The 26,486-nt window shown below is 37.5% G+C and overlaps 2 protein-coding genes and 1 long non-coding RNA gene across 7 annotated transcripts in view; 2 read left to right on the forward strand and 1 right to left on the reverse strand.

Annotated features, from left to right (window-relative positions):
• LOC144644696 (uncharacterized) overlaps positions 1 to 12,984 on the reverse strand; it is a 24,949-nt gene extending 11,965 nt beyond the window's left edge. The window contains exons 1-3 of one of the 2 annotated variants that reach the window (XR_013569170.1): positions 12,487 to 12,984; positions 11,036 to 12,245; positions 1,381 to 8,547 (exon numbers count right to left, since the gene is read on the reverse strand). This is a non-coding gene — a long non-coding RNA (uncharacterized LOC144644696). Of the gene's footprint in view, positions 1 to 1,380; positions 8,548 to 11,035; positions 12,246 to 12,486 lie in introns of those variants that run through there. The other variant, XR_013569171.1, reaches the window with a different exon arrangement.
• LOC144644648 (sodium-dependent neutral amino acid transporter B(0)AT1-like) overlaps positions 1 to 14,127 on the forward strand; it is a 21,213-nt gene extending 7,086 nt beyond the window's left edge. For 2 of the 3 annotated variants that reach the window (XM_078504180.1, XM_078504181.1), the window contains exons 3-10: positions 5,269 to 5,726; positions 6,782 to 6,892; positions 8,281 to 8,490; positions 9,127 to 9,252; positions 11,081 to 11,279; positions 11,880 to 12,039; positions 12,980 to 13,142; positions 13,876 to 14,127. In XM_078504180.1, the coding sequence (XP_078360306.1) occupies positions 5,269 to 5,726; positions 6,782 to 6,892; positions 8,281 to 8,490; positions 9,127 to 9,252; positions 11,081 to 11,279; positions 11,880 to 12,039; positions 12,980 to 13,142; positions 13,876 to 14,127 (1,679 nt within the window). Of the gene's footprint in view, positions 1 to 2,455; positions 2,706 to 5,268; positions 5,727 to 6,781; positions 6,893 to 8,280; positions 8,491 to 9,126; positions 9,253 to 11,080; positions 11,280 to 11,879; positions 12,040 to 12,979; positions 13,143 to 13,875 lie in introns of those variants that run through there. The other variant, XM_078504182.1, reaches the window with a different exon arrangement.
• A 7,105-nt stretch (positions 14,128 to 21,232) lies between these two features.
• Positions 21,233 to 26,486, forward strand: part of LOC144644649 (exoskeleton protein RP43-like) — a 29,551-nt gene continuing 24,297 nt past the window's right edge. The window contains exon 1 of one of the 2 annotated variants that reach the window (XM_078504184.1): positions 21,233 to 21,339. In XM_078504184.1, the coding sequence (XP_078360310.1) occupies positions 21,321 to 21,339 (19 nt within the window). In that variant the 5' untranslated portion in view covers positions 21,233 to 21,320. Of the gene's footprint in view, positions 21,340 to 21,628; positions 21,905 to 26,486 lie in introns of those variants that run through there. The other variant, XM_078504183.1, reaches the window with a different exon arrangement.

Below are 26,486 nucleotides of genomic sequence, written 5' to 3' on the forward strand. Positions count from 1 at the left end.
TCGTCAGAGGATAAACAAAACATGCCGCCATTTGTTCACACATCTCTGTATACATTAACGACATGAAAGCCTGTTTCAAACGATTTAATATTACTTGGCAAAAATGATAAAATTGTACCAAATAGTTCTTATATTTTTGTAAGTTTCACACACGAATTGAGACAGTTTCTCAGAAATTGTGAATTTTTACTACGCCACAGATAAAATATACACAAACTGCTTCGCTTGACTACGCACGCCGTCGTTCTCAACCGAACTGAAACAATCCTCTACGATAAAGAAAACCCTGAATTTACGATAAAAGTAATTTTTACTCTGTGTTGAAAAGCTTTAATTCAAGTTCTCTTTTATTCAGACAAAATTCGAAAGCAATATTGACGAATTCTTGCCGCCGCCGTCGAGTTTGTAATTAGCATATTTAGGTTTTGCCAAGTCATTCGCCACAGACGCATTTTAATACCAAATGTTTCTCATCAGAACGATCCCCTTGACAATAAAACACAGATCCTATAAAAATTGTATTTTAATCAATCGAGCTTAAAGTGAAAGGTGAGTATTTATAAAAGCGGTATTCATTTTAACCCACATTATCCTCCAAGTGTGTACAAAAAGATCGCTCGCAAGTTGGTGTCACGTGTGTTTGTTTACAATTTTCACTTCCCGCCATTATTTTCGCGCGCCATACTCTTATTGTCATGTGACCGGAAGCTATTCACCAGGTCGGGGTTTCCGAAAATAGAAACGGCAGTTTCCGCGCGCATTACGATAACTCCACGATCGTGTTCTCGTTTCCCAGGAAATTTAAATGCGGGGAAAGAATACAGAGTGATTTATTTTTATTCTTATTATTTTTCAAGGATTTTCTTTTGTCATTTGTTCATATATATCCCGCCTCCGCTTTTGGGGGCTATGAGAAGTGAGCGAGGAGGCACGCGCGTGGCGGGCTGGAGGCGGTTTTGTTTGGAGGGGGGGGGGGGGGGAAGTGAGATTTTTCGACGATGTGTAAACGACATGAAGATAATTTGTTGTGAAAGCTCGATAAGCCTTTAGAAGCGTAGTAGCATCGCTCTTGCGATCTAAAGCAGCAGGCATTTCTAATCAGAACGGAACGAAGAGACTTTGGTACAGTTTTTATCCTGGCGGAGCGAAACCATTTCAAAACTATTTTGTTCTTGTTTCCGTATAAATAACCCTTACACCCCTTCTTTATCTCCAAAACAATAAACACTTAGAAATTGGAAAGATTAATTTACTTTGAAAGGATTATTTTGAATATCACGGGATTGCGTGATTCTCTAAGGCTATTGTTTGTAGTGTTCCGTAAGAAGATCAAAGTCTCAGGTCGCTTTATTTACTCGACAGTAATTGAATTTCACATACCTTCTATCCACCTTTGTTTGCACTGTCTGCGGCTTTATGATCACTAGTCAAAAACAGTCCATTTTCAGTCTGCAAGACAAAGAAAAATTAGCAAAAACTGGCCAAGGCGAACGGAAATTGCTGTCATTTTTTGCGACCGGCAGCTAGTAAACAGTCAACGGAAAAATAATATTAACTAATTTGTTGATCTCTCTTATCAGACGAAATGCGCCAACTCTTTTGTGTGACCCTGTATCTTTGGGTGTAAAAAAAAATTTTCCCTAAGACCCCAGGGGATGGAAATCACTGTATCCCAGGGTGAAACAAACTTTATATATACCTAGAAAGCCAAACAGAGAATTAAAGATAGTAAGCTACGGTATTTTAAAACTTACCTACGCGCACGTCAAATGGCAATTATCTGCAAGGTATTAAAAGTCGCATTTATAGAGCGAATATGAATAACTTCACGGCGGTACAGTAGCGATCGATTTCGTGTTGGGGGCGTTACTGAAATTGTAGAAAACTACGCAAGATACCTCTGCACCTCCGAAGAAAGTTGCATCCACTTTTCTTCAAGTTCTCAGCTTGGCGAACAACCAATGCCTGAATAGAGCGTTCGTTAAGTTATTCCGGACTTGAACTATGCCCAGATATGTTTAAACATCTGACCGCGAAAAAGCAAGAAAGCAAATAGAATTTGTCGGGGAGGGCTCACAAACTGATAAATTTCGATCAGAAAGGCGACGAAAAGATTGACACCTGCCAATAATGAGCCTCTCTGGTTTGTTTGGTTCGCTTCTTTCCATTCATTCAAACTTTGACCTGCACCGCACTGAGTAGTATTTTGAGCAAGGGAATTGCTGAGACTGGTTTATTTTTGTTGGCCAGCTGTTGCTTTTGAGTTTAATGAACTGCAAAAGGACTTGTTTTATCGGGCGTGGAACGAAGTGTGACGGAAAGCGATTATAATTGAAATTTGAGCCTTTCACGTGCTTTGCGTAGGACGGTGTTTGTTTTCATATTCTCCTCGAGGAGAAAGAAGCAAGTGTACAACCGATAGCCCCGCCGCGGAGTTCTTGGTAACCTTCCGACCATGGCCACGGCAAATATGAAGGATGGTGTCGTAAATCTAACGGTTCCTCAATCTAAGGAAGTAAATTCCACCGCCGCCGCGGAGCAAAAAGCTGCCGAAGCGAAGGTTGAGGTACCTGAGGTAGTTGTGGACGAACGCGCCCGAGGAGGATGGGGAAACAAGATCGAGTTTATTTTGGCCGCGGTTGGTTTCGCAGTTGGCCTCGGAAATGTGTGGAGATTTCCGTATCTTTGTCAGAAAAACGGAGGAGGTATTTACATTCAATTTCTGCTTGCTTGACGCAATTTTCGAGGCTTACCACAAAATGAGGTCGGTTTTGTAAGGTTAAGAATAAAAACCCTCAAATGGATGGCCTCTGCCCCGATCTCACGCTGGCGGCAGATTTGGCGGGCTGGGAAGCTATTTTGTTGTGTTCATTTGACGCCTGTTTTAGTAATCGTTTAGATTAAGACTTGTTTTGCCTACTTGTCTTTGAGTAAATTTATAGTAATTGCCGTGAAATGAAAATCGAAAACAAGTTAGAGATGTTCTTTTGAAGAAGCCTAAATCGTGTGTATTTTGAACAAAGGGTGTCGCATTTCGCCTTTTCAAATCGTCTCACTGCTGTGTTACAACACTATCGCTATCGTCCGTAGAAGGTGAAAGGATAAAAATTAGGTTTGTTTTCTTTTGAAATCATACCTTTTCTCGACACGTAAGCACCCGTTTAGATTGCAAATGATTTTTGGTGTTTACTCAAGCTTAAGTGACTTAAGTGAGTTGAGCTAAATTTGTAAATTTCTCGCTCAAGAAAAAGCTTTCTTTTAAGATGATCCATAGAAAAGCTACGTTTTCTCTTTGAAACTAGCGTGCTTCGCAATTTTTAAAGCTTATTAACCTTTGTCGTTAGTGTTTTTATGCCTTTGTTTAAATTTCATGCTCGAATTCCCGCGGTAGTGTATAGTGCAGTGGTCGTTGACTTCTGTTTGGGTGATGTTTACATTTTAGTCTGCAAGGGTCTTACGAAATGCATTGACAAATGATAGTGTAAATGACTTTTGTAAGAACTTACGGCCGTATCTTTTGTTAGATCGCAAGGGGGTTATTCATCTCGTATAAATTTTGTCACGCACTGGGACTTGTGTGACTTCGATCTGCAGGGGCCGTTATATTTCAAGCCGAGGCCAAAAATTATTGCACAATCTGTTTCACAATTATTTCACAATAGGTTTTGCAAAGTCTTTTGTGGAGTGATTCTTCCTGTGGAAGGACTTTGTAATCAGTAACACTTGTTTGTGGTGTTTATTTTATCCTCAAATCTATTGTGATAATAATTATATTAACAAATGAGTCTTGTCTTGAAAGAAGGAAATTTATTCTCATAATACAGAACTCCAATTATTTTAGGCTTTTACCTTATTTCAAAGTTGTATAGTTGACATTGTTTATTTTTAGTCAGACTATATGCCCAGCCAAACAACGGAAGTTTTTATCCAAGCTTGATTCTGCAAAAAGCTTGTCCATTAAAATAATATATAACAGTCATGTTATAAATTGAGATGGATAGCTGTGTGTCTTTATCCAGCTGTTTCCAGGGAAATGTACACTTATAAGTTACACCCCCTCTAAATCTATCTCAAGTTTATTTGGCTGCGCAAAATTCACAACAATTTTTATTAGTATCAACACAGTCGCTGTTGAAGTTTGTGGTTAACTTTAGTTTGACAAGAATTGTTTGGAATCAAACATTATCTGCACTTGTGAAATGGAAATGATGGCAGAAAGTGACGTGAAATAAATAAAAGTTTGCTAATATAAGTTTATTTGGCCCCAGACTGACAAACTGTCTGTTTCTCTCTGTGTGCCTATGTTACATTTCTTCATGGGGTGCCGTCCGGCCAAAAGGTTAATGAATCCCTTTGACTATGTACATACATGTACATACAGCCTTGTTTATCTAAGTGAAACAATAATTAACTTAGGAAATGCTTATTTATAGATATTTATGCCTGCCAATGATTTTTTCGACTTATGATTGAAAGATTGTCATCTAACTTTTGCATTTTGATACACAGGTCAAAATTATTGGTAAATGTGCTGTTGTTGAATAAAATCATACTTTGCTGATAAGTTAGGTCTCATAACCATATAAACATTTGCAACGCAGCCTGACCTTTATTGACTATAAAAGTAACAAAACATAATGTCACACAACTTGGCGAAACTAATCTGGGAAAAAACATGAAAAATGCAACAACCGACTGATTACAAAAAGTCTAATCACAAAAAGCAAGAAATTGACAACCCAGCAAGAAGGGTCAGTGACTTTCAGAATAAGAAAGCTCACTCGCAGAAATCAGTCTGAAAGAGTGGGTGGTGGGAGGTCGGGCAATGGTGAATGGCAACAAGAAGACTGGGCACTTTGACAAACCATGTGACCAACCCGCTCCACACACTAGCACCCAGACTCCCAGATAGTAGTAATAGCGATAGTAACCTTTATTTTGACACGATAAAAATTTAAAGCTGAGTAGCTTGTGGGGTCGTGTATAAAATATGCTAGAAATGAATTAAAATACTAAACTACAGATGCATGCAAGAAAAAAGGTTTTATGCTTAATTTTCCATGATATTACAGTAGAATGCTGATTTCTCAAACCTCCAGGGAAAACGAAAATTGGGGGTAAAATAACAGACAAGCAGTACCCAAGGGAAATGTAAATGGTTTGAGAAGTTGGTATTCTACTGTATGCTTAAAGTGCAATTATTTTTAAGGTCTTTTGTCTTTTTATAAAACCACACTGCAGATTATAAAAAGTTCTTTCCATTTTCAGGTGCCTTTCTGATTCCATACTTCCTTAGTCTGATTCTTTTGGGCATCCCGCTGTTTTTCCTTGAGCTTGCAATCGGCCAGAGTCTGCGGCAAGGTTCCGTTGGAGTATGGAATGCCATTCACCCTTACCTTGGTGGTGTTGGATATGCTTGCGTTGTCGTGTGCCTGCTTGTGGGGATGTACTACAACATGGTGATTGCTTGGTGTTTTTACTACTTGTTTGCATCATTCCAAGACCCTCTGCCATACGCAAACTGCCCACGAATGGATAACGGTACCTTCCTTCATGAGTGCGTGGAGGCTGGTCGGACGCAGTATTACTGGTACAGGAAAGCTCTTGACGTAACTCCAACAATTGATGAGAGTGGCGGACTTGTCTGGCATCTTGTCCTGGTACTTTTGGTTGCTTGGGCTGTCGTGTTTCTGTGCATGATGAGAGGAGTTCAGTCAGCTGGAAAGGTACATATACCTGTAGCAGTATAAATTATTACGAATTATTTTCTTTACTTTACAGCATACTGAAAGGAAATAGTTGTTAGTCATTGTTAGTTAGTGGAATGTTACAAATTTCTAAATGTGTTGAAAATAACAAATCAACAATAGACTGGATGGGATCAGTTTTTTTCCATATAACGTAGTATAATTTGTATCTGCTCTTGTTAGATATATATGTAGAGATGTTGTTCATTGTCTTTGTCTTTAGATGTTATATTTATGCGTGCTATTAAGGCTGGTTTTTCACTGGGCACAAAAGCTAGTTATGCCATGTAAGAACAGCATAACAAGAATGCAGGGTTTTCATTAAGAATTGTAATAGCAGGAGAATAGTGTAAAGTAACCGGAGAATGATTTTTAAAGGTTCTACATCTTAATAATAAAATAGGTAGAGGCCTTTGAAATTTAGCCGGAGAATTCTACGTACAGTCAACTCTCGCCTTGCAGACACCCCGCTATTGCGGGCACTCGCTATTACGGACAAAATCCAGTTCCCCGTCGAATAAGGTTTGACTGGAAATGACTCCCGCTATTACGGACTCTCGCTAAAACGGACACTAAACGACGCCCAGAGCGTGTCCACTATAACGAGAGTTGACTGTAGTAGAAGGAGAATTCTCCGATCTCCAATGCCTAATGAACACCCTGAGAGAGAGTGCGTTCATTTGCTGTATGCACTTACGTTTATGTCCAGTGAAAACAAGCCTTTACTGAGCACAGTTACATGTACTTTTTTTAGTCTTGAGACTTGTAACTTTGTGCTACAAACAAAGTTGATTTCTGAACTCAGTTCTCGAATAACCCAAGTTTAACACAAATGACGTTCCAATCTGAACCTTCAGTATCTTCCATCCTTACACTGTTGGTGTCATTGCACTGAATTGTATTCGATCATGATGATCTTGCCATGTGCATTCCATTGAATTTTGGGTAGCTTTGTTAAATGTTGCACAAAATCATTGCACTTACCGGTAAATGTGGCCATATTGTAACTCTGGTTCATTTTTTTCAATTTTCAGGCAGTGTACTTTACTGCTACATTTCCATATATTGTCCTGACCATCTTTTTTGGCCGTGGTGTTAGCCTTGAGGGGGCTGGAGCTGGCATTGCACACATGTTAAAACCTCAGGTGGGCAGTTTACCTTAAATTTATTTGGCTATACCATATCTGTGATAATACACAGGGCTGCAAATAACAGTTGGTCATCGGACATTGGCCAACCAAAATTTGCTCATGTCTGACGAATTCCCAAGTGTAATCGGACATGATGTCTGGAAAATGTTTTGATCGTAAATCATTTTACGGCAATGATGAACAAAAATCCGTCCGATCACAATTTTGTTTTGCCGACCAAGATGGTGTCTTAGTAGGACATTTATCCTATCAAGTGAAAAAATATATATATATATTTGCAGCCCTGATACATGAAGTATTTACCACTGGGCATTTATGACAAAGTTTTATATATCCTTTGGCTTTAAGGGATCAGGGAATTTGCAGCCGGTAATTTGACTTGGGATGTGAAATAATTAAATTTGAGGAAAGTATCAGAAATACATGATTGTGCACACCACATCAAATTGTTTTCTAGCATTTGACAAAGGATTGCACATAGTATAATCAGTGGCTTGAGCTCAAATAGATAAACACATTCTATTCAGGTCAGCTATTGAAATGTCTTTATTGTACTTAGCTGATCCCTAGCTTAGTGAAATTGAAAATTAGGGCAAATTGACAACTAAAATGCCTTCTGTATGAGATATGTTCATTGTTTAATTTAGTCTTGCCATGCACCCTAGTTGTATTTTAACCAGAAACATTTTTACCATCTAATCAAAGGCTCTTCAAGCAACCTCATGGTAATTTGATGAAGTGCTGTCGACCTTAACAATTTTTCCCAAATAAACATTCAATAAAGTAATGATTTCGCTTCATTCACCCTGAATGTTTTTTTTTTCCATTGGAGTTGCATCGATGTCGAGTCAATGCACAGGGCTTAGAGGAGTAAAATTTGTCTGCACTTCAAAATTTCTACCATACAAAATGATCTTCTAAAGTCTTCTTTAATAGGAATCTTGTAAGTGTACTTGATCTAGCGCCGTCATGGGATATCTGTTGCTTACAAGATCGCTAAGAAGATCGCTTTGCACGGTAGAAATTTTGAAACAGGGACAAATTTTACTCCTCTGAGCCCTGTGGCAACAACAAGCGTTAGTTTTGAGCGGCAGAAAAAAAATTTGAGAGAAAGATGTGCCCGAGCACTTTGTGTTCATACTCAAATAAAGATGAAAAACGGATATACATGGGATTTCGTGATGCGAAACAATGCAGTAGGGGTGGTAGGGAAAAATGTGTTTAATTTACATTTAATGCATAAATTAATTAGAATGGAGAGAGTGAGTGCAATTGACTTCCATTCGTATACCTCATAGCATACCATGAGGTAAAAAGGACTCGCATGCATGCATACCTCCATCTGTAATGCTGTCTTTGTTGTTATTTTTTTTTTTTTACAGTTTTCGAAGCTCATTAATCCTCAGGTGTGGCTGGAAGCTGCCACACAGATTTTCTTTTCTTTGAGTGTGGCTTTCGGAGGCCTTATTGCCATGTCCAGTTACAACCCTGTGCATAACAACTGCCACAGGGATGCCATCATGGTTTCGCTGATCAATTGTGGAACATCTGTGTTTGCCAGTATTGTTATCTTCAGCATCCTTGGGTTCAAGGTTTGTTAAGAACTCATTCGTATCTCCGTTTTCTCTCCTTCATTCAATACTGGTGGCCTATTAATTAATAATTATAATGATGATGATGGTGATGAAGAAATCTTTATTTATACTAGAGATAAAAAAAATCTGTCAGCATTGTAAAATGCTGGTGTCAATGGATGTCCAGTGAGATAAATCTTAGATTAAATTACAATGATTAAAAATGTGAATTGTACACAAGATCAAATAGTCTGGGTTAAAGTGCTAGCTAGAGTGTCCTTCGGCGAAACTCTAAGTACCTTCTGGTTGGGGGGAGGGGGAGGGGTTGTGTTGGGGAGAGGCAGGTTACCTGTAAAAGCATCCTGTTAAATGGAGGGGGGATGGGCTAGCAGTACTCAAGGTCGTGAAATCCTGCTGCAGTTGAACAGTTGAATTTGAACAGACTTTGATGTCTGATTAATGATTGACAGATCTTAAATTTCCAACATCTAAAGCAATGTCTTTTTTTTCCTCTTTGTTCCATGGTGTTTACAATGACACGTATTTGCTGCAGTTAACCCCCCCCCCCCTGCAAAAAAAAGTGCATGTCAACTTTTGTATTCTTTCTAATGTGGTCAAAGATGCTGAATGCTGACATTCTCTGCGATTTTTTAGGCCACCCAGCAATTACATGATTGTCAGAAAGATTGGGCACCCTACAACACAACTATTAATGGTACTGTAACTACTGTAGACTTGGTTGCTGAAAAATGCAAAGACTTGGAATATTGGCTATCAGAGGTATAGTTTTCTTTCTTGACTGTAGTTTAAACTTTGCCATTTATTGTGAGTTTTAATTCTATTGATAACCATACTTTGTGCAATAAACATTTATTGTTTGTTTGTTTGTGCATTTGTCCTTCATTTTATTGATCATTCATTCTCTTATATTTCCCTTTTTTCAATCATTCGTTCGTTCGTTCGTTCACTCACTCAGAATTAAATCAAATTTAAGAAAAACACTAGAGTTAGTTTTAGCTGAATGCGAGCTCCCCGGGGAATCCATTTACCAATGATGTAAACCTTACAAGTCAGGGCCTGTTTGTCTCGGTGGTTTTCCTTCAGATTATTTTCTGAAATCCTCTAGATGACACAGCTTCAAAAATACATAACACTAAAAAAATTGAATATTTCACACTTAACATGCTAGGTTAAGATCAAAGAATTTGTTTAGTTTCCATTTGTAGCACATTTAAAGCTTTCAAAACATTGTGTGATTCTGGGTTGTGAAAGTGAAACTTGCAACACCAGCACATTCCACGACACAAACGTAATGGTGTTTAAAGGAGAAGTTCACTCCAGAATGGCCATTTATTTTTTTTTACGCCAATAAAAAGTTTATACAAAGATATGTTATTTACCAAAATTTCAACCTCCAATATGCGCTATAACCCTACGAAATCTTTTCCAAAACTCGACAACTGAACGCCGCCATCTTGGAGCTGGAAATGTATGCGTGACATCAAAGAGCTCAGCCTGAAGTTTGGCGGGAATACTTAAATACTCGAAACTCCTTGTTGCTTCGTATTGGCTTTTGTTTGTCAAAATTCCTGTTTGTGCAGCTCCATTTTGCTCAAACAGAGCTCCAAGAAATACAAAAAACAAGACGTTTCGATTATTAAAATTTCCCCGCCAAACTTCAGGCTGAGCTCTTTGACGTCACGCATACATTACCAGCTCCAAGATGGCGGCGTTTAGTTGTCGAGTTTTGGGGAAGATTTCATAGGGTTATAGCGAACGCTGGAAGCTGAAATTTTGGTGAATAACATATCTTTGTGTAAACTTTTTATTGGCGTAAAGAAAATAAATGACCATTCTGGAGTGAACTTCTCCTTTAAATAAATGTTACTTCTGGCCTACTAAAGCGTATTTTTCTTTCATAGCATGAAATTTTAGTATTTTCTTTGATTCAAATGCTTCCAAATCGAATATTTTCACACTAAACATTCTTTGTGAAGGCCAAAGTATAGAAAATTTCCCATTTGTAACTGATTTGTAGCTTCTTAACATTGCGTGACCTGAAGCCTGACCAAGTGGAGGTCTGCGTCTGGTCACCGACAAAACAAAAAAACTAAAAATAATAATAAACAACGTGCAGAGCAAGAACTGCACAGCGCAGTTAATAACAAAACGTGAAGATGCATCGAAGCAGAATTTTAACTGTTTATTGACAGTTTCTGTAAAATACTAAGTCTCTTAGTAATACTTAGTCAGTTTTAATCATATTGTCACTAAGGTCAATATGCGAACTTTCAAGTGCTGCCTCCTTGATGTCTGGGGAGGAGGTGGGCACTTATTCAATGCTGGGCGCTTATTAGGTTTTTCTACAGGTACCTTCAGGGTGGGTGCTTATTCAGTGTTGGGCACTTAATCGATAAATATAGTATGTCAGTCAGTTAGTCAATCATGCAGTCTGCTGTTGGTACATTTCGATCTGTACTTCATGTACGATTCACCTTGTTCAAAACAAACGAGAGTTAAATTAGGAAATTTCTTTGAAATACACAAAAACTCCATCCCTCACCCTTTGACTTGATTAGACACTTAAACATTGTTGTGTTTTCTTCAGTCTGCTCAAGGTCCTGGCCTGACATTCATTGCCTTCACTGAAGCCATAGTGAAGATGCCCGCTTCGCCTCTCTGGTCTGTGCTGTTCTTCCTCATGTTGCTGACTCTTGGTCTTGGCAGTATGTTTGGAACTCTGGAGGGTGTCATCACTCCCTTTTATGACTTGAAGATCTTTCCATGGAGAAAAGAAGTCATGACGGGTAAGTGTACCATTAGTGTCTTAAGTTGTGGTATTGTTTTTAGGTAAAAAAAAAAAAAAGCATTGCACAATCAAACAGAGTCCCCTATACCTCTCTGCGAAATGGAATCGCGTTAAAATATTTGGTTCTTCATGTGTCACAAATAATTCAAAAAATGTTTTCACATTCACCCAAAAATCATGGCGATCCCTGTTTAGACTGTTACGCTTGAAAGGTGTAAGACCAGATATTGTGCTTGTCAAGATCACACACGTGGCAAAATAGCTGGCAAAAGTCCCAATCCCAACCACAGAGCTAAAACAAAGATGTACGTTTACTAGAACTACCTAAAAAATCAGAAATAAAGTTACGAAAAAGAAGATGATTCACGATTCACGTCTAATTCAACTCTTTGTTCACAGGTCACGTTCAAGCTAAAAAAATGCTTTCACACACGTAAAAAGGTCTTAAAATTTGGAATCATGAAAAAGTAAAAGCCCAGATCAAGTTTCACGGCAAATAAATAGCCTCAATCACGCTTCATGTGAAAAGTATAAGGGACCCTGATCAAACTACAGTTCAGTGCAAAAGTAATGAAACTAAAACATGGATTTTTTTTAGCCTGCATCTGTGGTTTCTGCTACATTATTGGTCTCACCTTCACTCAGCATTCTGGACAATACTGGCTGCAGATGTTTGACAACTACTGTGCCACTCTGCCACTGCTTTTCATTGGCTTCTTTGAACTTGTTGGTGTGAGTTACATCTATACGCTTGAGAGGTGAGCATCTTAGTTCACTTAGTCTTCAGAATATATATTTTGAATTTTTATTTTAAATTAAAGGGGCTATGTCACACCATTTTAGGCAAATATCAAAATAACGGTTTAAAACTGTAGAATAACTCAAAAGAAACACGGAAAGGCCAGAAAGGGGCATAGATGGTTAAAAAATTAGAGAAGTTTAAAACGGATTTTGTTTGGGTAAACTTGAAAAATGTCAGCCCGACTATGAATTCAAAGTGTCATTTACAATGCTCGAAAATCATCCTTGTTTGGTATGTGGCTGTGATTTTGCCAATAAAATTAATGACTTTTGCTCTGCCAATTTGAAGTTTGCAGCTCTTAATTAACAAAAATAAATAGAATTACCTAAAATACTGTGACATAGCGGCATGTTGTTTGTGAATTAAAGGAGCTATGACATAGCCCCTTTAATTCACAAACAACATTAAATTTTACAGAGTATGGCTCCAGGCACTTTCTTGCTATGTTACATATGTACACTAAGCTTAGGGATGAACCATTATTTTTAGGCAAGATATTTTTTTCACCTTCAGGTTGTGCAAGAATATTTTTAAGATTTTTTTTATATTTTTTCCTTATGGCTCCCTTTGCACAATTTTTTTTCTGATGTCTTTAGGTATCATGTTCCATATTTTCGGCCCAGTATATCTTAAAGAGTGTTTTCCATATGTCAGTGTGTTAACAAGGGATTACAAATTCTTTAGTATGTAAGGTGTATCTAGTTTCAGAATTCTGAAACAGGTCGGCAATATATATTCAGCCACATATCATTTTCACTTTATATGTAAGAGTAGCTATAATATTATGACGGATGACTAGACATGGCTATTTCAAGCTTTGGACATGTGAAAACAAGTGTAACTGATTTGTCCTCATGCGCAAACATATATAATATGTGTGTGTGTTTTTTTTTAAGGTTTGAAGATGACATTCAGTATATGATTGGTTTTCGGCCTCACATGTACTGGAGGATCTGTTGGAAGTATGTTTCTCCAGGGCTCATTGCTATTATTACCGTTGCCAGTATCATCAATCTGGCAATCAACCCTATGACCTACTCTGCTTGGGACATGGAGAATGTAAGTTAATTCCCTTCCTTGGTCAGGTTTATCATGTGTATAAATATTATAAATAGTTGCTAAGTGTAAACATATTCCCATTTCCTCGGGTAAATGAGTTTTTTTACTTTTTAAATGCTCCGGCGCATTCGAACCAAAGTGCTTTGACAAATGGCGCCAGGAAGTCCGCATATCACTATTTTCAAACACAAAGAATTTTTTTTAGTAAAGCTCCAAAAAACTTAGTAAATCCTCAGGATGCCGGTAATGTATCAAACTTTGAACTGTGATAAATTTAAACCTTATCTTTAAAGTCCTTTTCTTGTTTTTTGCATAATTATTTCTGTCATTTGACTGCGGTTGAGTCTGTTAGTGGCCATAACAGTGGAGCCTGTTAATTAAACCATCGGCTAAAAATGTTTTTGAAATGTTTTTTGTGACGCTACCAATCAGAAGTGGGGTCATACTTCAAGTACAGCTGGATAATTAATTAAGACACCAAAGCGACAAGGCTGCGTGTCCATATTATGGAGGTGTTGCTCAGCAAAGGTTTGACTATAATAAATATTGTACAAGGTTGCAAACTCTCTGTAAAATCGGCTTTGGATTTGTTCACAGCTAATGAAAATTGTCTGTTGCCTGTAGAAATAGGAACCCTGAGTGTTAGTGGGTTCTAAACTTACATGTATATGTAGGCTGTTTTAATCTTTTAAAGAGAAAAAGTTAACCACATGTGTTATATTTTCCTTTTCAGTCCAAGCCAGTGAGCCTGAGCTATCCAGGGTGGGGATATGCTGTCATTGCTTTGCTCATCTCTCTGTCAGTGCTCTTCATTCCTATTTTTGCTTTACTGCGTTATACCGGCATTCTTAAGTACAAGAAACCCATGGCTAAACCTGGAAGTGGTGAAGCTGTTGCCCCTGGATCAGTTACGCCATCACTGTCACGTGTTCCTTTGCCACCCATGGAAGAACCGCTAGCTGGTACTCGTGATGACGAGGACTAGTGATAAGTTGAAAGTTTAAACTGTATATACATGTAAACTAACTCTGGAGTCCAGGGGGAATTTGCTTCTTTTTTATCTGTATAAAGCAAACTAGAATATAGGCCACATAGTCTGACACCGATAGGTCATTGAATAGAAAAAGAAATTAATTTTGGGTTCCTACTGTATAATAAAAGTAGTCTTTTAAAAAAATCATTTGAATCCAGTTAACAAAAAAAATTAAAATACCTGTAGTATTTTTTCAACTGGTGTCCAATTGTTTGTTGTTGTAAAATGAGGTAAAAGTCATATTTTGGAACTTTAAGAAAACTGTGAAATAATTTTTCTTGCCAATGATGCAAATTGCTTCCTCTTGCCAATTGGTTATCATGTCTTTTACCTTGTACACTATTGTAGCCCTTCAATTACCCCAGGCTTATGTTTGACAATCAAACGATGAGCAAGTTTGAATGGTAAAATTGTAGCTTTCTTGTGATACACCCTTAGGTACAAAGAACTAAATAATCTCTGGATTCCAGGGTATATTAACACTTATAAACCAACTGTACTCAGACGGGAGCTCCCACTATAATTGTCATCCCCTACCCCTTTCCCAAACTGGCAGAAAACCTTTAAATTTTATGTATATTAAATCCTTGCGATACCTTTTGATGGCTGACAATTACTTTCACCACATCTTGTAAAATTCTGAACATAAAGTTCCTTCAATGGGTTGTTTCCTGCATTACTCACGCCCTTTCCTTGGGTCATCTCAGTGCAGTTGGTTTAACTACTTCGCTTACATCAAAATTCTATTGTAGTTACCTAGTAGTGTGTGTAGTGTGTGGATTACCAGTTGTAGTCAATTTGGTAAAATTAATGTTTCTTGCAAGCCAGAGTCATGTCTCTACGTGTATAGTTTACACATACCGGTACTCATAACCAGTAACTGCATAAATGCAAGCAGGTGATGGATCCAAGAACCTGATAAATTATCTAGAAAAGTGTGGCTTCTCATGTTTTATTATACAACTTTGTGCGTGTTTAGGTTACGTGTTGTTCTTTAGAAGTAATTTGATTGGTTGCTGGGTGGGCTAATGATGAAATCCAGGGAAAGGGGAAAACCCTAAAAAAAATTTGTCATAGAAGTGGTCTAAAAACCACTGTTATAAAAAGGTATTGTTGTTTACTGGTAGATTATTTCATTGGTAGAAGTGTGTTTATTTCTTGATTTCCCGGAGATTCCTCTTTTGTTATGCTAAACTTCACTATTTCGCACATCAAGATCAGTCAGTTTTAATTAGAAAAAAATTGTTGTCTGACAGAAAAAGTTAATGTCATAGCCTGATGTCTACTTTACTGCGGCACTAGTGTGAAGCAGTAGTCATGGTCAAGTCTCTCAGGTGCAGCATCCTTCAACTGCAGGACAGTTGTGAAATTTACAAGTGATTTGATGTATTTAACAAAGTGTTGTCTTAATGCAAGTTTTTTATCGTAAGTATAGTAGAATTCCTGGTGACTTTCCAGATAAAAGTGAAGACGTATTTCTGCACCTGATACACTTTACCAGGATTAAAAGTTGCAGTATGTAGGTGACATTTAATTAAATAGTTGGGATAAGTTACGGTAAATCATGTTTTCAGGACTCAATCTTTGTTTCAAACTTTCAAACCCATGATCAGATCTGAAAAACACCAGGCAGGAAGGGTAGGCAGTAAAAAAAAAAAAAAATCACTTACTTGATTACATTGATATAACACCAACTTCTCACAACCAACAAATGAACTGTAGGAGAGACGATAATGTGATCTTAGATTTTGAACTTGCAACAGTATTGCTGTAAGCTATCAGATGCAGGTATTTCAGACACTTGTAGCCTTGAAAAAGAAAATTGGCATTTCATACTTGTCGATCCTGGAAGAATAAAGAGAACATTCTTATTTTTTAGCTGAAAAACACCAGACGCTAAAATACGAGGTAAATAATGTTTTGTAGCATCAACATTGAACATTGCTCTGTGATTGGTCGGCAGAAAACTCTGTTATCTTGGAATAATCAAGCACTAAAGGCTTAATGCAGAGGTTTTATTTAAGTAAATATTTTAATATATCCCTTAGTGAAATAAGAACATCCAGGATAATTTAATTATTGTGGATACTTTTACAAACATTTCAGTGTTGGTTTGTTTGTGCTTGATATTTTATACTTGGCCAAAACTCTATTCTTGTAACAAAACCTTAAAACCATTGCCTACTCATTGTTATGATAATCAGTGGCTTAAAAATTCATATTGTATCTTTATGAATTATTTTTAAAATTGCAAAGAAAATATGTTTTAAATTAGGAACTATTAAAAACTTAGTCAGGCCTTCCAAGTCAATATCAAAAGTTAAGTTCTCCTTAGTGTCTTGATAAATTTGCTTGAACTTGCTTTGGGAGAATTTGGTCCAAGTTGTTCCTGTTCTAGTTGATCAGATTGTTGGTTCTCATCACTTGCCTGTTTGAGTTTGCCATAAAAGGTGTAGAGAAGTAAGCATTTCATCACTGTTGGGGAGTGAAAGATTAATCTTGTTTCTGTAAATGACAAAAACATCTATCACAAAATATTTTCTAAATGATGTTTGCAGTTTAAAATGTTCAACTTTGCAAGAAAAAAATTAATGTTTAACAGTGCAGTATCTTTAATTCGTTTTACCTTCTGTTTTATCATGTTTGATGCATATTCCAAGTAATCAGTTGATGTCAGTGCTAGTTCTATATTACAGTGACAGTAATATTGTACAATCTTAAAATATTATATCCTTTATGTGTGTGTGATAAATGTTATAGCTACTGGCTTTCATTTATTGTACTACATTTTTACGAAGATGGTAGTAATTTATCTCTATTAGTCTCCACATGTCTGCCAGTCCCATTGTATACTGAATGTAGTACCTAAAATAACCCTATCACTACCAAGAAAGACAAAGGTTAAATATATAATAAATAAAGAAATCCCAAATTTCATTTGCAAGATAAAAAACAGCATTATGTAAGGGTTTCATCAGTGGAGGGAGAAAGTTCAAATAATAAGGATTTTGGGAGTAAGTTTTCATCCCGGGGTTATTAGCAAGGAATTGGATGGGTAGTTGATACTAAGGATGAGTCTATATATGAAATTTTCTTTGAGATGTACATACAGAAGAGTAGCTATAAAATAATAACTACTTGTGTTATACAGTGGCAGATCCAGCCCAAATTGTCTTGTTCTTCTTGATAGGGTGAACACCCTTTCTTGCTCCAATGGAGGGGGGAGGGGGAGGTATTTACAGCCCTTGGGCCCTTATAATTTTCAGCAAAGAGGGTGTTCTAGCACCCCTTGCCCCCTCCCCTTTGTCTGCCACTGTAAAGCGATGATGGTGATAATGATGATGTATTTAATTGTTAGGGTAGACAGTAGTTGTGCTACTGCTTAGCTAAGTGACAGCTTTAAAACAGTAAATATCTGCATCTGCCATTCAAGTTTTATAATATTATGTGATGGGCAAATATTCCCTACCCATCATTTGATTGATTTTAGTTTACTGCTTAAGACTTAAGTAGCAAATATAGTGGCTGAAAACCAACTTAAAACTTTCTTCTATCACATTGTAATATACACTGCCTGGGTGCTTTTAATTTCGGGGGTGTGGGGCTTTGGGTGAGATCTTAAATTCCAGGAAGCTCTTGTTCAGGGGAGGATGAATACATGTATGTTAAAATTACCAGCAAGTATTTTAATAGATAAGTATTTTGGACCAAGATATGTCCCCATATGCCACCTCACAGATAAACGACATCGAGCAGCCAGTAGAACTTCTATACTTCCAGTAGAGGGGCAATATAAGTGTTAGATTAAAAGTTTTATGTTGGTTATATTATTTTAGTGTTTATTTTGCCTTGCTACGATTATAATATCAAATGCGAAGCTTGTATCTTAATTTAGTCTAGCTTATATCTTGCTTATGCATTGTAACCAGTCCAGTCTGATAAAATTACTGATTTAGGATCAAGTTCTGTTTTTGGAATGAAACTTGTGTGAATCTGAGGTTGCTTTGGCAAATAGACCATTCTTTACTTGTGTGGAATGTACCATGCCTCGATGATCTGTGTTGACCTCGAGATGATAGAAATTAAAAAAAATAGTTATTATCATAAGAAAAAAAATTGCCATAGGAAAAGCAGCAAGGTCTATCAAAACAAAGTCAACTCTAGCCTCGCTTCACGTGCTCAAAGGTCTGATCACTGGAAATATTGACCTTTTCCAGTGCTCAAGTTTTTTTTTTAATTGGACATACTGAATCAAAAGGCCTTTGGGCCGATTGCCTAAAACAGGACTTGTTTCTTTAACTATATTACAAACATGTAAACATTTTGGAGTAATTAAAAAATATTTTATCTCTATTTTAATGCTTGACTCTTCATAACCAGTCCTTAAAGAGTCATTGTAAAATTAATGTTATCTTGTAACTTACTCATTTGCTGTTAGCTCGCCAAGGGCTGATTAGTGTGTGATGTAAAATAAAGTTTCTTGTTATCATCAACTCTTGTTTCTGCTTCTGTTTTGCTGTGGAATAATAACCGCCATGCCAGTCGTGTCGCGCGACGTATACCTAAGTGAACGGTTTTTGCGGCCACTTTATTTTTTTAGACATGTTTGGAGTCCAACCCCGGTAGTCATATAGGCGTTAAACTATTAAACAAATGAGGAAAAAAATCGGACAAAACGTACCCTATTACGGCGATTTGTTATTTTTGACAAAATTCGCTGAGTAAAAGGTCATTTCTTCAGTAAAGGCCTTAGTGACATAAATAAATAGCACGCAACGCATGCAGAAGCGATGACGTTTCACAAGGGGTCTTGCATAATTTTCAGGAAATTTGTCAAACAACTCTAGTTTCTGCTTCTGTTTTGTTGAAATAATAACCGCTTTGCCGGTCGTGTTGCGCGACAAATACCACCGGGACTTATTTTTAGACCTAGTCATACAGGCGTTAAACTATTAAAAATAAGGAAAAACGTACCCTATTGCAGAGATTTGTAAAACTATGACAAAATTCGCTGAGTAAAATGTCATTTCTTAAACTTGGTAACATCAATAAATGGCAAGCAATGCATGCAAAAGACGATGACGTTTCACAATACATAAATTTCAGGAAATTTGTCAAAACATTTTCTGAACAATTTTTTGATCAACAGTAGTATTTTATTTTTATTTATATATATATTAAGGATGGGCCGATACTCGATACCAAATATTCGATACACCGATATTTTGACAATTTTGAAAAGTATCGATACTTTCAAAAAATATCGCACTTTCGATACGTTTTCGATACTGCACACGTGACCTGAGCCTGCGGTCTCCTGGCCAGCACCTGAAGTTAAAAAATGCAATTTTGCTTTAGCAAATATTGTTGTTCTTGTCAATATTTGAATTTTTCTTGCCTTGACTTGATGTCCAGACATTGCTGATGCAACAGTTAAACAAAAAGACCAAAAATCAACATTCTTGGCTTACATTTATAACACCAGGTCTGTCCTTTGTAGGTCACGTGATTAACCAATGACGTCAGGACAGAAATGACGTCATAATATCGATATCGATATCGAGAAAAAAGGCAAATATCGTATCGATATCGTATCGTTTTTGAAAAACCTGTATCGGCCCATCCTTATATATATATTATAAAAATATAACTAACTGCAGACAGTACTGTATAGCTACCCCAAATGATCCCACACTTGTGGTATCATCTAAGCCATGCCAGATTTCCATTTGTTTTCTCAACAAAAGTTGTTATATTGTAGCGGACATCCGATAAACAACATACGGTATCTCGTTTATACATTGTAGTGATCCTTTTGAGTGATTTCTTGTTAAGTTAAACTCGATTTCTGTTCTATCAAGAGCAACAGACAACAGAAACTGAGTTCCCGTCCATCGGCTCATGGATCCGGATTTTGTGATTGGACACTTTGGAGAACTAGGGGTGGGGGAATCTCATATGAAAGGGACGGGATCGGGAATGCTCTCAGAGAGCTGCTCACAGGGCGCGTGAAGAACCAATCAGATTAGAGAATTCTGTCATATTGGGATTAGACAGAGTACTAAGGGACGGACCATTATTTTTCTTGGAGGGGGGGGGGGAGATGAAAAATTTTCCTCTGCAAACTTTTTTTTATGCACCTCTGCAAACATTTTTTTTCGAAATTCTTACTATTTTTTGTTATACATTTCGTGTTTGCAAACAATTTATTTTGTCTTTCCAGGCCCTGCAAACAATTTTTTTCAATATTTTTCATCCCCCCCCCCTCCAAAAAAATAATGGTCCGTCCCTAAGTACGCTGCTTTGAGCAATTTCTGCTTTAGCATGAGTGAGCGAAAAGTTAATTCACTATCAAAATGTAAAGCATTTTTACGTCTTTGCAGTTCTACGTCGAGCTAACTGACCAACCAAAATAACAAGTCAATTGTATTTGTTATGGTATGGTTTAGTTTTGTCTAGACATCTTAAGTTTCCTGTATGGTTTACGTTTGCCTTTGTTATTTGTAGTACAGTATCATATTATGATAGTGTTATGGTGTTAAGGTATTTGTGAGCAGACAGCTATTATGACCTGCAGGCGTTTTTGTCAATATCTATGAAAAAAAGAAACATGTTTTGGCTAAATCAAACCCTGTTTTGGTTAAATAAAAAAAAAGCAAACCTTTGTCGGTATATGTAGCCTGCGAGCTGCGAGCCGAGAAGGGACTAGGGGAGGAAGACCGGAGAGTCTGTTTACCAGATAGCCTGTGTACAGCCGTCCCGCTCACCAGAAAGACTATCTATTAAAAATATCAAAAAAATCGCTGTTGATAAATAGATGGATAGATAGATAGATCTAAAAATCAATAAAATAGCAGCGAACAGGCTGAATTGCTTAATTAATCCCCCTGTTTACCTGTTACGAATCGAGTGTAGGCGCCGGTGTTAAGTGTCGAGATCCGGCATTCACCTTCACGTGTCCACCCTCAATAGATAATATGTGTTGATTGCGAGGTGAGACATGCACCCATTCCATTCTGCAAATTTTTGAAATTTATTGATACTGTTTTTACCCATCCTCATTCAGGGTCATGGAATATTAATGGTATTCTTAGCTCTCGGGTTTTAGCTACTGGAATGAAGATCATGGTGACAGAGCAGACTGCATGTTTGGCAATAAAAGAAGTACGATTATTTTGTCTCGATTTGACTACCTAATTTTGAGACCGGAAGTTGCAGTCCCACACAGAAATGACTGTGTGACATAAACCGGAAGTGAATTGCGGACACGATAAACGGAAAATTGCCTTTATACTTGCGTTTTTCGCCTGATATTTCTTGCTTATGCTATATTTTTAGTAGCATATGTTCTAGAAATTGCAAAAAACAGTTTATATTGTTTTAAAAACGAACAAAAAGAAACAAAAAAGAATTGCCGGAATTCAGTTTGTAAACCGAGAACAATGCTGTCACATGCGCCGGACTTGATGAAAGCATGCGTACTATGGACAGCGAAGGAAACTTGCTTCGGCAGCTATAATTAGAGATCGATTTGTAATGGCGATCAAAACATCGACTTTTGTTACAAGGGCTGCGAGATAGCATTCATTTGAAGACGGGAGTCTTCAGTTGAAAGTTTTATCGGGCTTGGAATTGAAAACAATAGCTTTACAGAAGTGGGGCAAAGGCATGAAGGATCGCTGGCCTTTTGTCAACTTTTGTGGCACGTTCGCAGTCCGTAGTTGTTTTGGTAAGTGCGGTTTACTTATCTTACGTTTAGTCTTGTTGGAGAACGATAAATAGATATGCTGTTAGCTTAGTACGAGCATTTAAGCGAGTTAAGATGAAGTAGCGTGATTTCTGCTTGATGTACGCTTTGTTTTCAGCCAGAAATGCTCTGAACTATGTGCTTACCGCTGTTAGTGAAAAGTTAAACCGTTTATCTAAACATGCCTAAGACCACATGAAATTTGTACCCACTGACATCAAACGGCTCTATGTTTGCTGTTTTATAACTTGGTGGTGTTGTTGTTTAGAATATTTCAGTGTTTTGACTTTTACAATTTGCCCGAGTGTTGCATAAGGCTACAGAGTTGCTCGAATAGAATTTTGCAATATTGTTTGCTCGAACTGAGGTCGGTCACGTTTTTAAGCTGCGGGCTGTCAACGGTTGTACGTTTTCATTGATTTATGCAATAATAAAACGTTTTTTCGCAATTGAAAGTGATATTCTTGGAAAGAAACTATCCCACCAACAGCTAGGAACAAAATGCTGACTACATTATTAAAAATGCTGGATTAATATAGAGTAAACAAACCTGAACGCAAATTTGCCAACTTGCATATAAAGTATAACACAGATGTGAAATCGCTCTTTCAAGTCCAACGAACGTTTATAATTTTTTCATTAGCACTTTCAATGATATCATGACCTCATTTCCTTTGAAAACAGATTATCCCTTTTATCGACGCTGTTGAAATCATGAATTTCTACGCGAATGATAGGAGATATATATGTTATGTCTTTTATTTGTGCTACGACCATCGCAAGGCCATTTTCTACCCACACAATTGTTTCAACAAATTTGCCCTTTCAGTGCCATTCTTCTGACTTGGCAAGAAAACGTGCTTGTCAAGTTTTGTTAAAAATCATTTGGATAAGCTATACGTGAAGTTTCTTCCTGCAATTTGTCGATTCGAATCGCTTTGCACTTAATGGGTCACGCCATTTTGGAATTTGGCCAGCGAATTTATGGAGTTAAAATTTCAGCGATGTAACTATTGCTCAGTGGAAGACAGAGCCATTTTATTTTCAGTTGTAATTCAAAGTCTCAGGGGTAAAGTCAGGAATTCCGCAATTTGTGCAGCAATGTTTATATCCTGTCCTACAATTGGGTGATAAAAATTGGCCCATATTTTAATTGGACGAGGCTGTACGTAATAATTATATTGCACATGAGACCATATACTGTCTAACTTTGGGCATAAGTGGATAGTTATGTAGTTGCTTGAATTGAATGGGATTTTACACTATTAATAACTAAACAAAGGAAATTGAAGAGGATTCATGATCAGAAGTTATGACGAGGATGCAGGATTATCTAAGATTTTGGCTAGGATACAAGATTGTCTGAATCCAGAATTTACAGGTTTCAATATCCAGACTAAATGGGATTAAGGTCTTACTTGTGACAAAAGGGTCAAAATGTTGTATACCTCTTTTCACTGTAGCCTGTGAATATTAGGGTAGTGAGTTGTCCTTCAAAAAATGCATGTCTTGCAGAATTTTAGCCATATTTCAGGGGTCTTGTCATCTCAAATTGAATCTATCATACTTTATGGAAGCATATTCAGTATCCCTCACCTTGCTATAAGTACATGATTAAATGTAGCCCACCCTTGAATCCTACAAAAAATCTATACTCCACTCATCTCATAATTAAAAAGCTACTATTAATTTATTATAATTTTACCCATTCCTCATAGTTAGCAGTCGTTTTGCTTTTGTTCAGTTTCTCTTGCTCTCGCAAGACATCTCTTGTAAGTGATATCAATCCGAGTCGCCATAATAATGATTAGTTAATATGTGGTAAAAGGTCTTCCTGTTCTGGGGTTAAGTGAATGTCCTGATGGAAAGGACTGATGTTGACTATTAGGCAGTGTTTGTATTGCTAGTGCTGTGAAAACTGATGATTCATATGATAATGTGTCAGAACAACTATTTTTTGGAAGGATATGCTGCATTTCTATAGTTATAAAGATGATTTTTAGTCCATACTGCGCAATCTCTGCCTGCAATGTTTGCGTGAGTCTTACACAAAGGCCCGGGGGGAGGGGGGGGGTACTCGGGATTTCAAGTGACAGGGATGATCAAAGGATTTTTTTGGGTTTGATATTTTTGATTCAGGGATTTTGTTTGGGTAGGAAAATTTGGCAAGTATTTTTTGAGTGAGGACTGGGTCGAGGCATGCGGAGGCTGTAGACGTGTTTCAAACTGCTCCGCGTAACTTCGTCAATTAATGATGTTTTTAGGCCTTAAACTCTTATGAATCCCAAGCGAACTAGAGAAAGCAGTAATTCGAGCGCGTCTGGTGCATCGCCCGTGGAAAAACGAGCAAGAGAGTTTAACTCGGGTACCTCGCCCGAGCGATCTACTGAGGTCTTCGAAATGTCGGCGGACGCCTTGGAGACGAAATTAGATCTTATCTTAAAAAGATTAGAGATCATGGACAATAAACTTGAGGAGATAAACACTAAGGTGTCCAACCTGGAGACCAAATTCAACTCATTAGAAGGCAGAGTGGAAAAATTAGAAGATGCTCATTCGACCACGAGGACGGCCGTACAAGAGTTACAAAATGGCCTCCAGGAATTCAATACGCAAGTCAACGAAGCGACAGCGGCCCGAGAAAAGGCGAGCGAGTTCTGTGAGAACAGGTACAAAGAATTGGAAAACAAACTGTTGTATGCTGAAGTGTATCAAAGGCGAGAAAATTTGCGTTTCTACGGCATTAGCGAGGAAGAAGAAGGCGGAGACTGTCGCATGGTGCTTAATTCTTTCCTGGAACAGCAATGTGGTGTCCAAACAATGGGTATCGAATTTCAAAGGGTCCACAGGATCGGAAAGCCTCATGATGATGGAAGCCCTAGAGCAATAATCGCTCGGTTTCTTAGATATAGCGACAGAGAAGCAGTTTTCTCAAAAGGAAAGTCGTTGAAAGATTCCGGGTATAGGATCGCTGCAGACCTGCCAAAAGAAATAGTTAACCGAAGGAAGCTCCAGTCGAAGAAGCTGGTCGATGCAAGAAAAGCGGGTAAGATCGCGTATTTCAGCCGCGCTGAACCTGATAAATTGTATATCGATGGACACTTAAACCCACTTTAATTATTGACGTTTACTTTTTTGTTTGGATTGTTTGATGCCTATATTTAGGCACAGCTTGAACTTATATTGAACGCGAATTTGTAACTAGATAAGCTTGCCTCAGTCGTAAATGGCCTTGCTTTCTCCTTATTATGATTTAATAGACGAAGTTATGGGGAACAAATAACCGTTGTAATCATCATTTCCCCTCTCCGCTTAGTTTTCGTATTTAGTTTGTGTTTATTTTTATGTTGTTTTTTGTTTCAATCAATTTCCTCGAGTCATTCTACGGTGGCACAACAGTGTTTCTGGTCACCTTTTATGTTCTGTCGTTTTCGTTATTCGTTAGTGTCTTGTAGGGTGTTAATTGCAAATGCAATAAGGGAGAGTGTTAATTTTTTTTTTCCGCAAACAAACGCCTGCTTTACGCAATATTTTTCTTCACAACTTTTGTATGGAAATGAATTCAGGTAACGCTTTTTGTTATTCCATTGACAGCTGCATTGGTGGCCTTTTACAAATTCTAAAAGTTGTGGTAAAATCATGACAGCAAGCAACTTTGCATTTAAACTATTATCCTTAAATGCTCGTGGGATTCGTTCTTTTGAAAAACGGAAAGCAGTATTTGGATGGGTAATGAGACAACAAGTCGACATTTGCTTTATTCAGGAAACCTATAGTACTAAGGAAGTTGAAAATGTTTGGAAAAAGCAGTGGAAGGGTGAGATGTATTTCTCGCATGGTTCTGTACATAGCAGAGGCGTGCTTGTTTTAATTAAAAATAATTTGGAATTCCAAATCAAGTCCATGCGGCAGGACAAAGAGGGTCGTTTTATTTTTCTCGAGGCGCTGGTGCAAGATCAAAAGTTTTTATTAGTAAACATCTATGCTCCAAACAAAACGAGTGAGCAAACTCACTTTTTCGACAAAATCAAGGAGGAATTGGATAACATTGATATAGATGACGACTGTAGAATAATCATTGGGGGAGATTTTAATGTTATTTTAGACCCCAACCTTGATGGTTGTGGGGGCAAACCAAAATTAAAGGAATCAGCTAAGCAGATTGAGAATATTTGCTTACTGTACGATCTAGTAGACATTTGGCGACTTAGGAACCCAGGAATAAGACGTTTTACTTGGACACAGAAAACTCCTGTGATCCAAAGGAGGCTTGATTTTTGGTTAACCGATAATGCCTTGCAGGAGGAGATCGATCAGGTGAGCATTATTCCTTCCATAAAGTCTGATCACTCAGCCATTCTGTTGTCAGTTAATGGAATAGAAGAAAAATCACACGGTCCTTCCTTCTGGAAGTTCAATGCAAGTTTATTAGATGACAATGACTATGTAGCTCTAATAAACGATAGATACCAGGTTTGGGTTGACGAATTTAGGGATATACAAGATCCCAGATTGCTTTGGGATCTCATTAAATTCAAAATTAGACAGGAGACAATTTCATACA

This window comes from Oculina patagonica, chromosome 2, assembly GCF_052425735.1.
Source record: "Oculina patagonica isolate OP01 chromosome 2, crgOcupat, whole genome shotgun sequence".
Classification (NCBI taxonomy): domain Eukaryota; kingdom Metazoa; phylum Cnidaria; class Anthozoa; order Scleractinia; family Oculinidae; genus Oculina; species Oculina patagonica.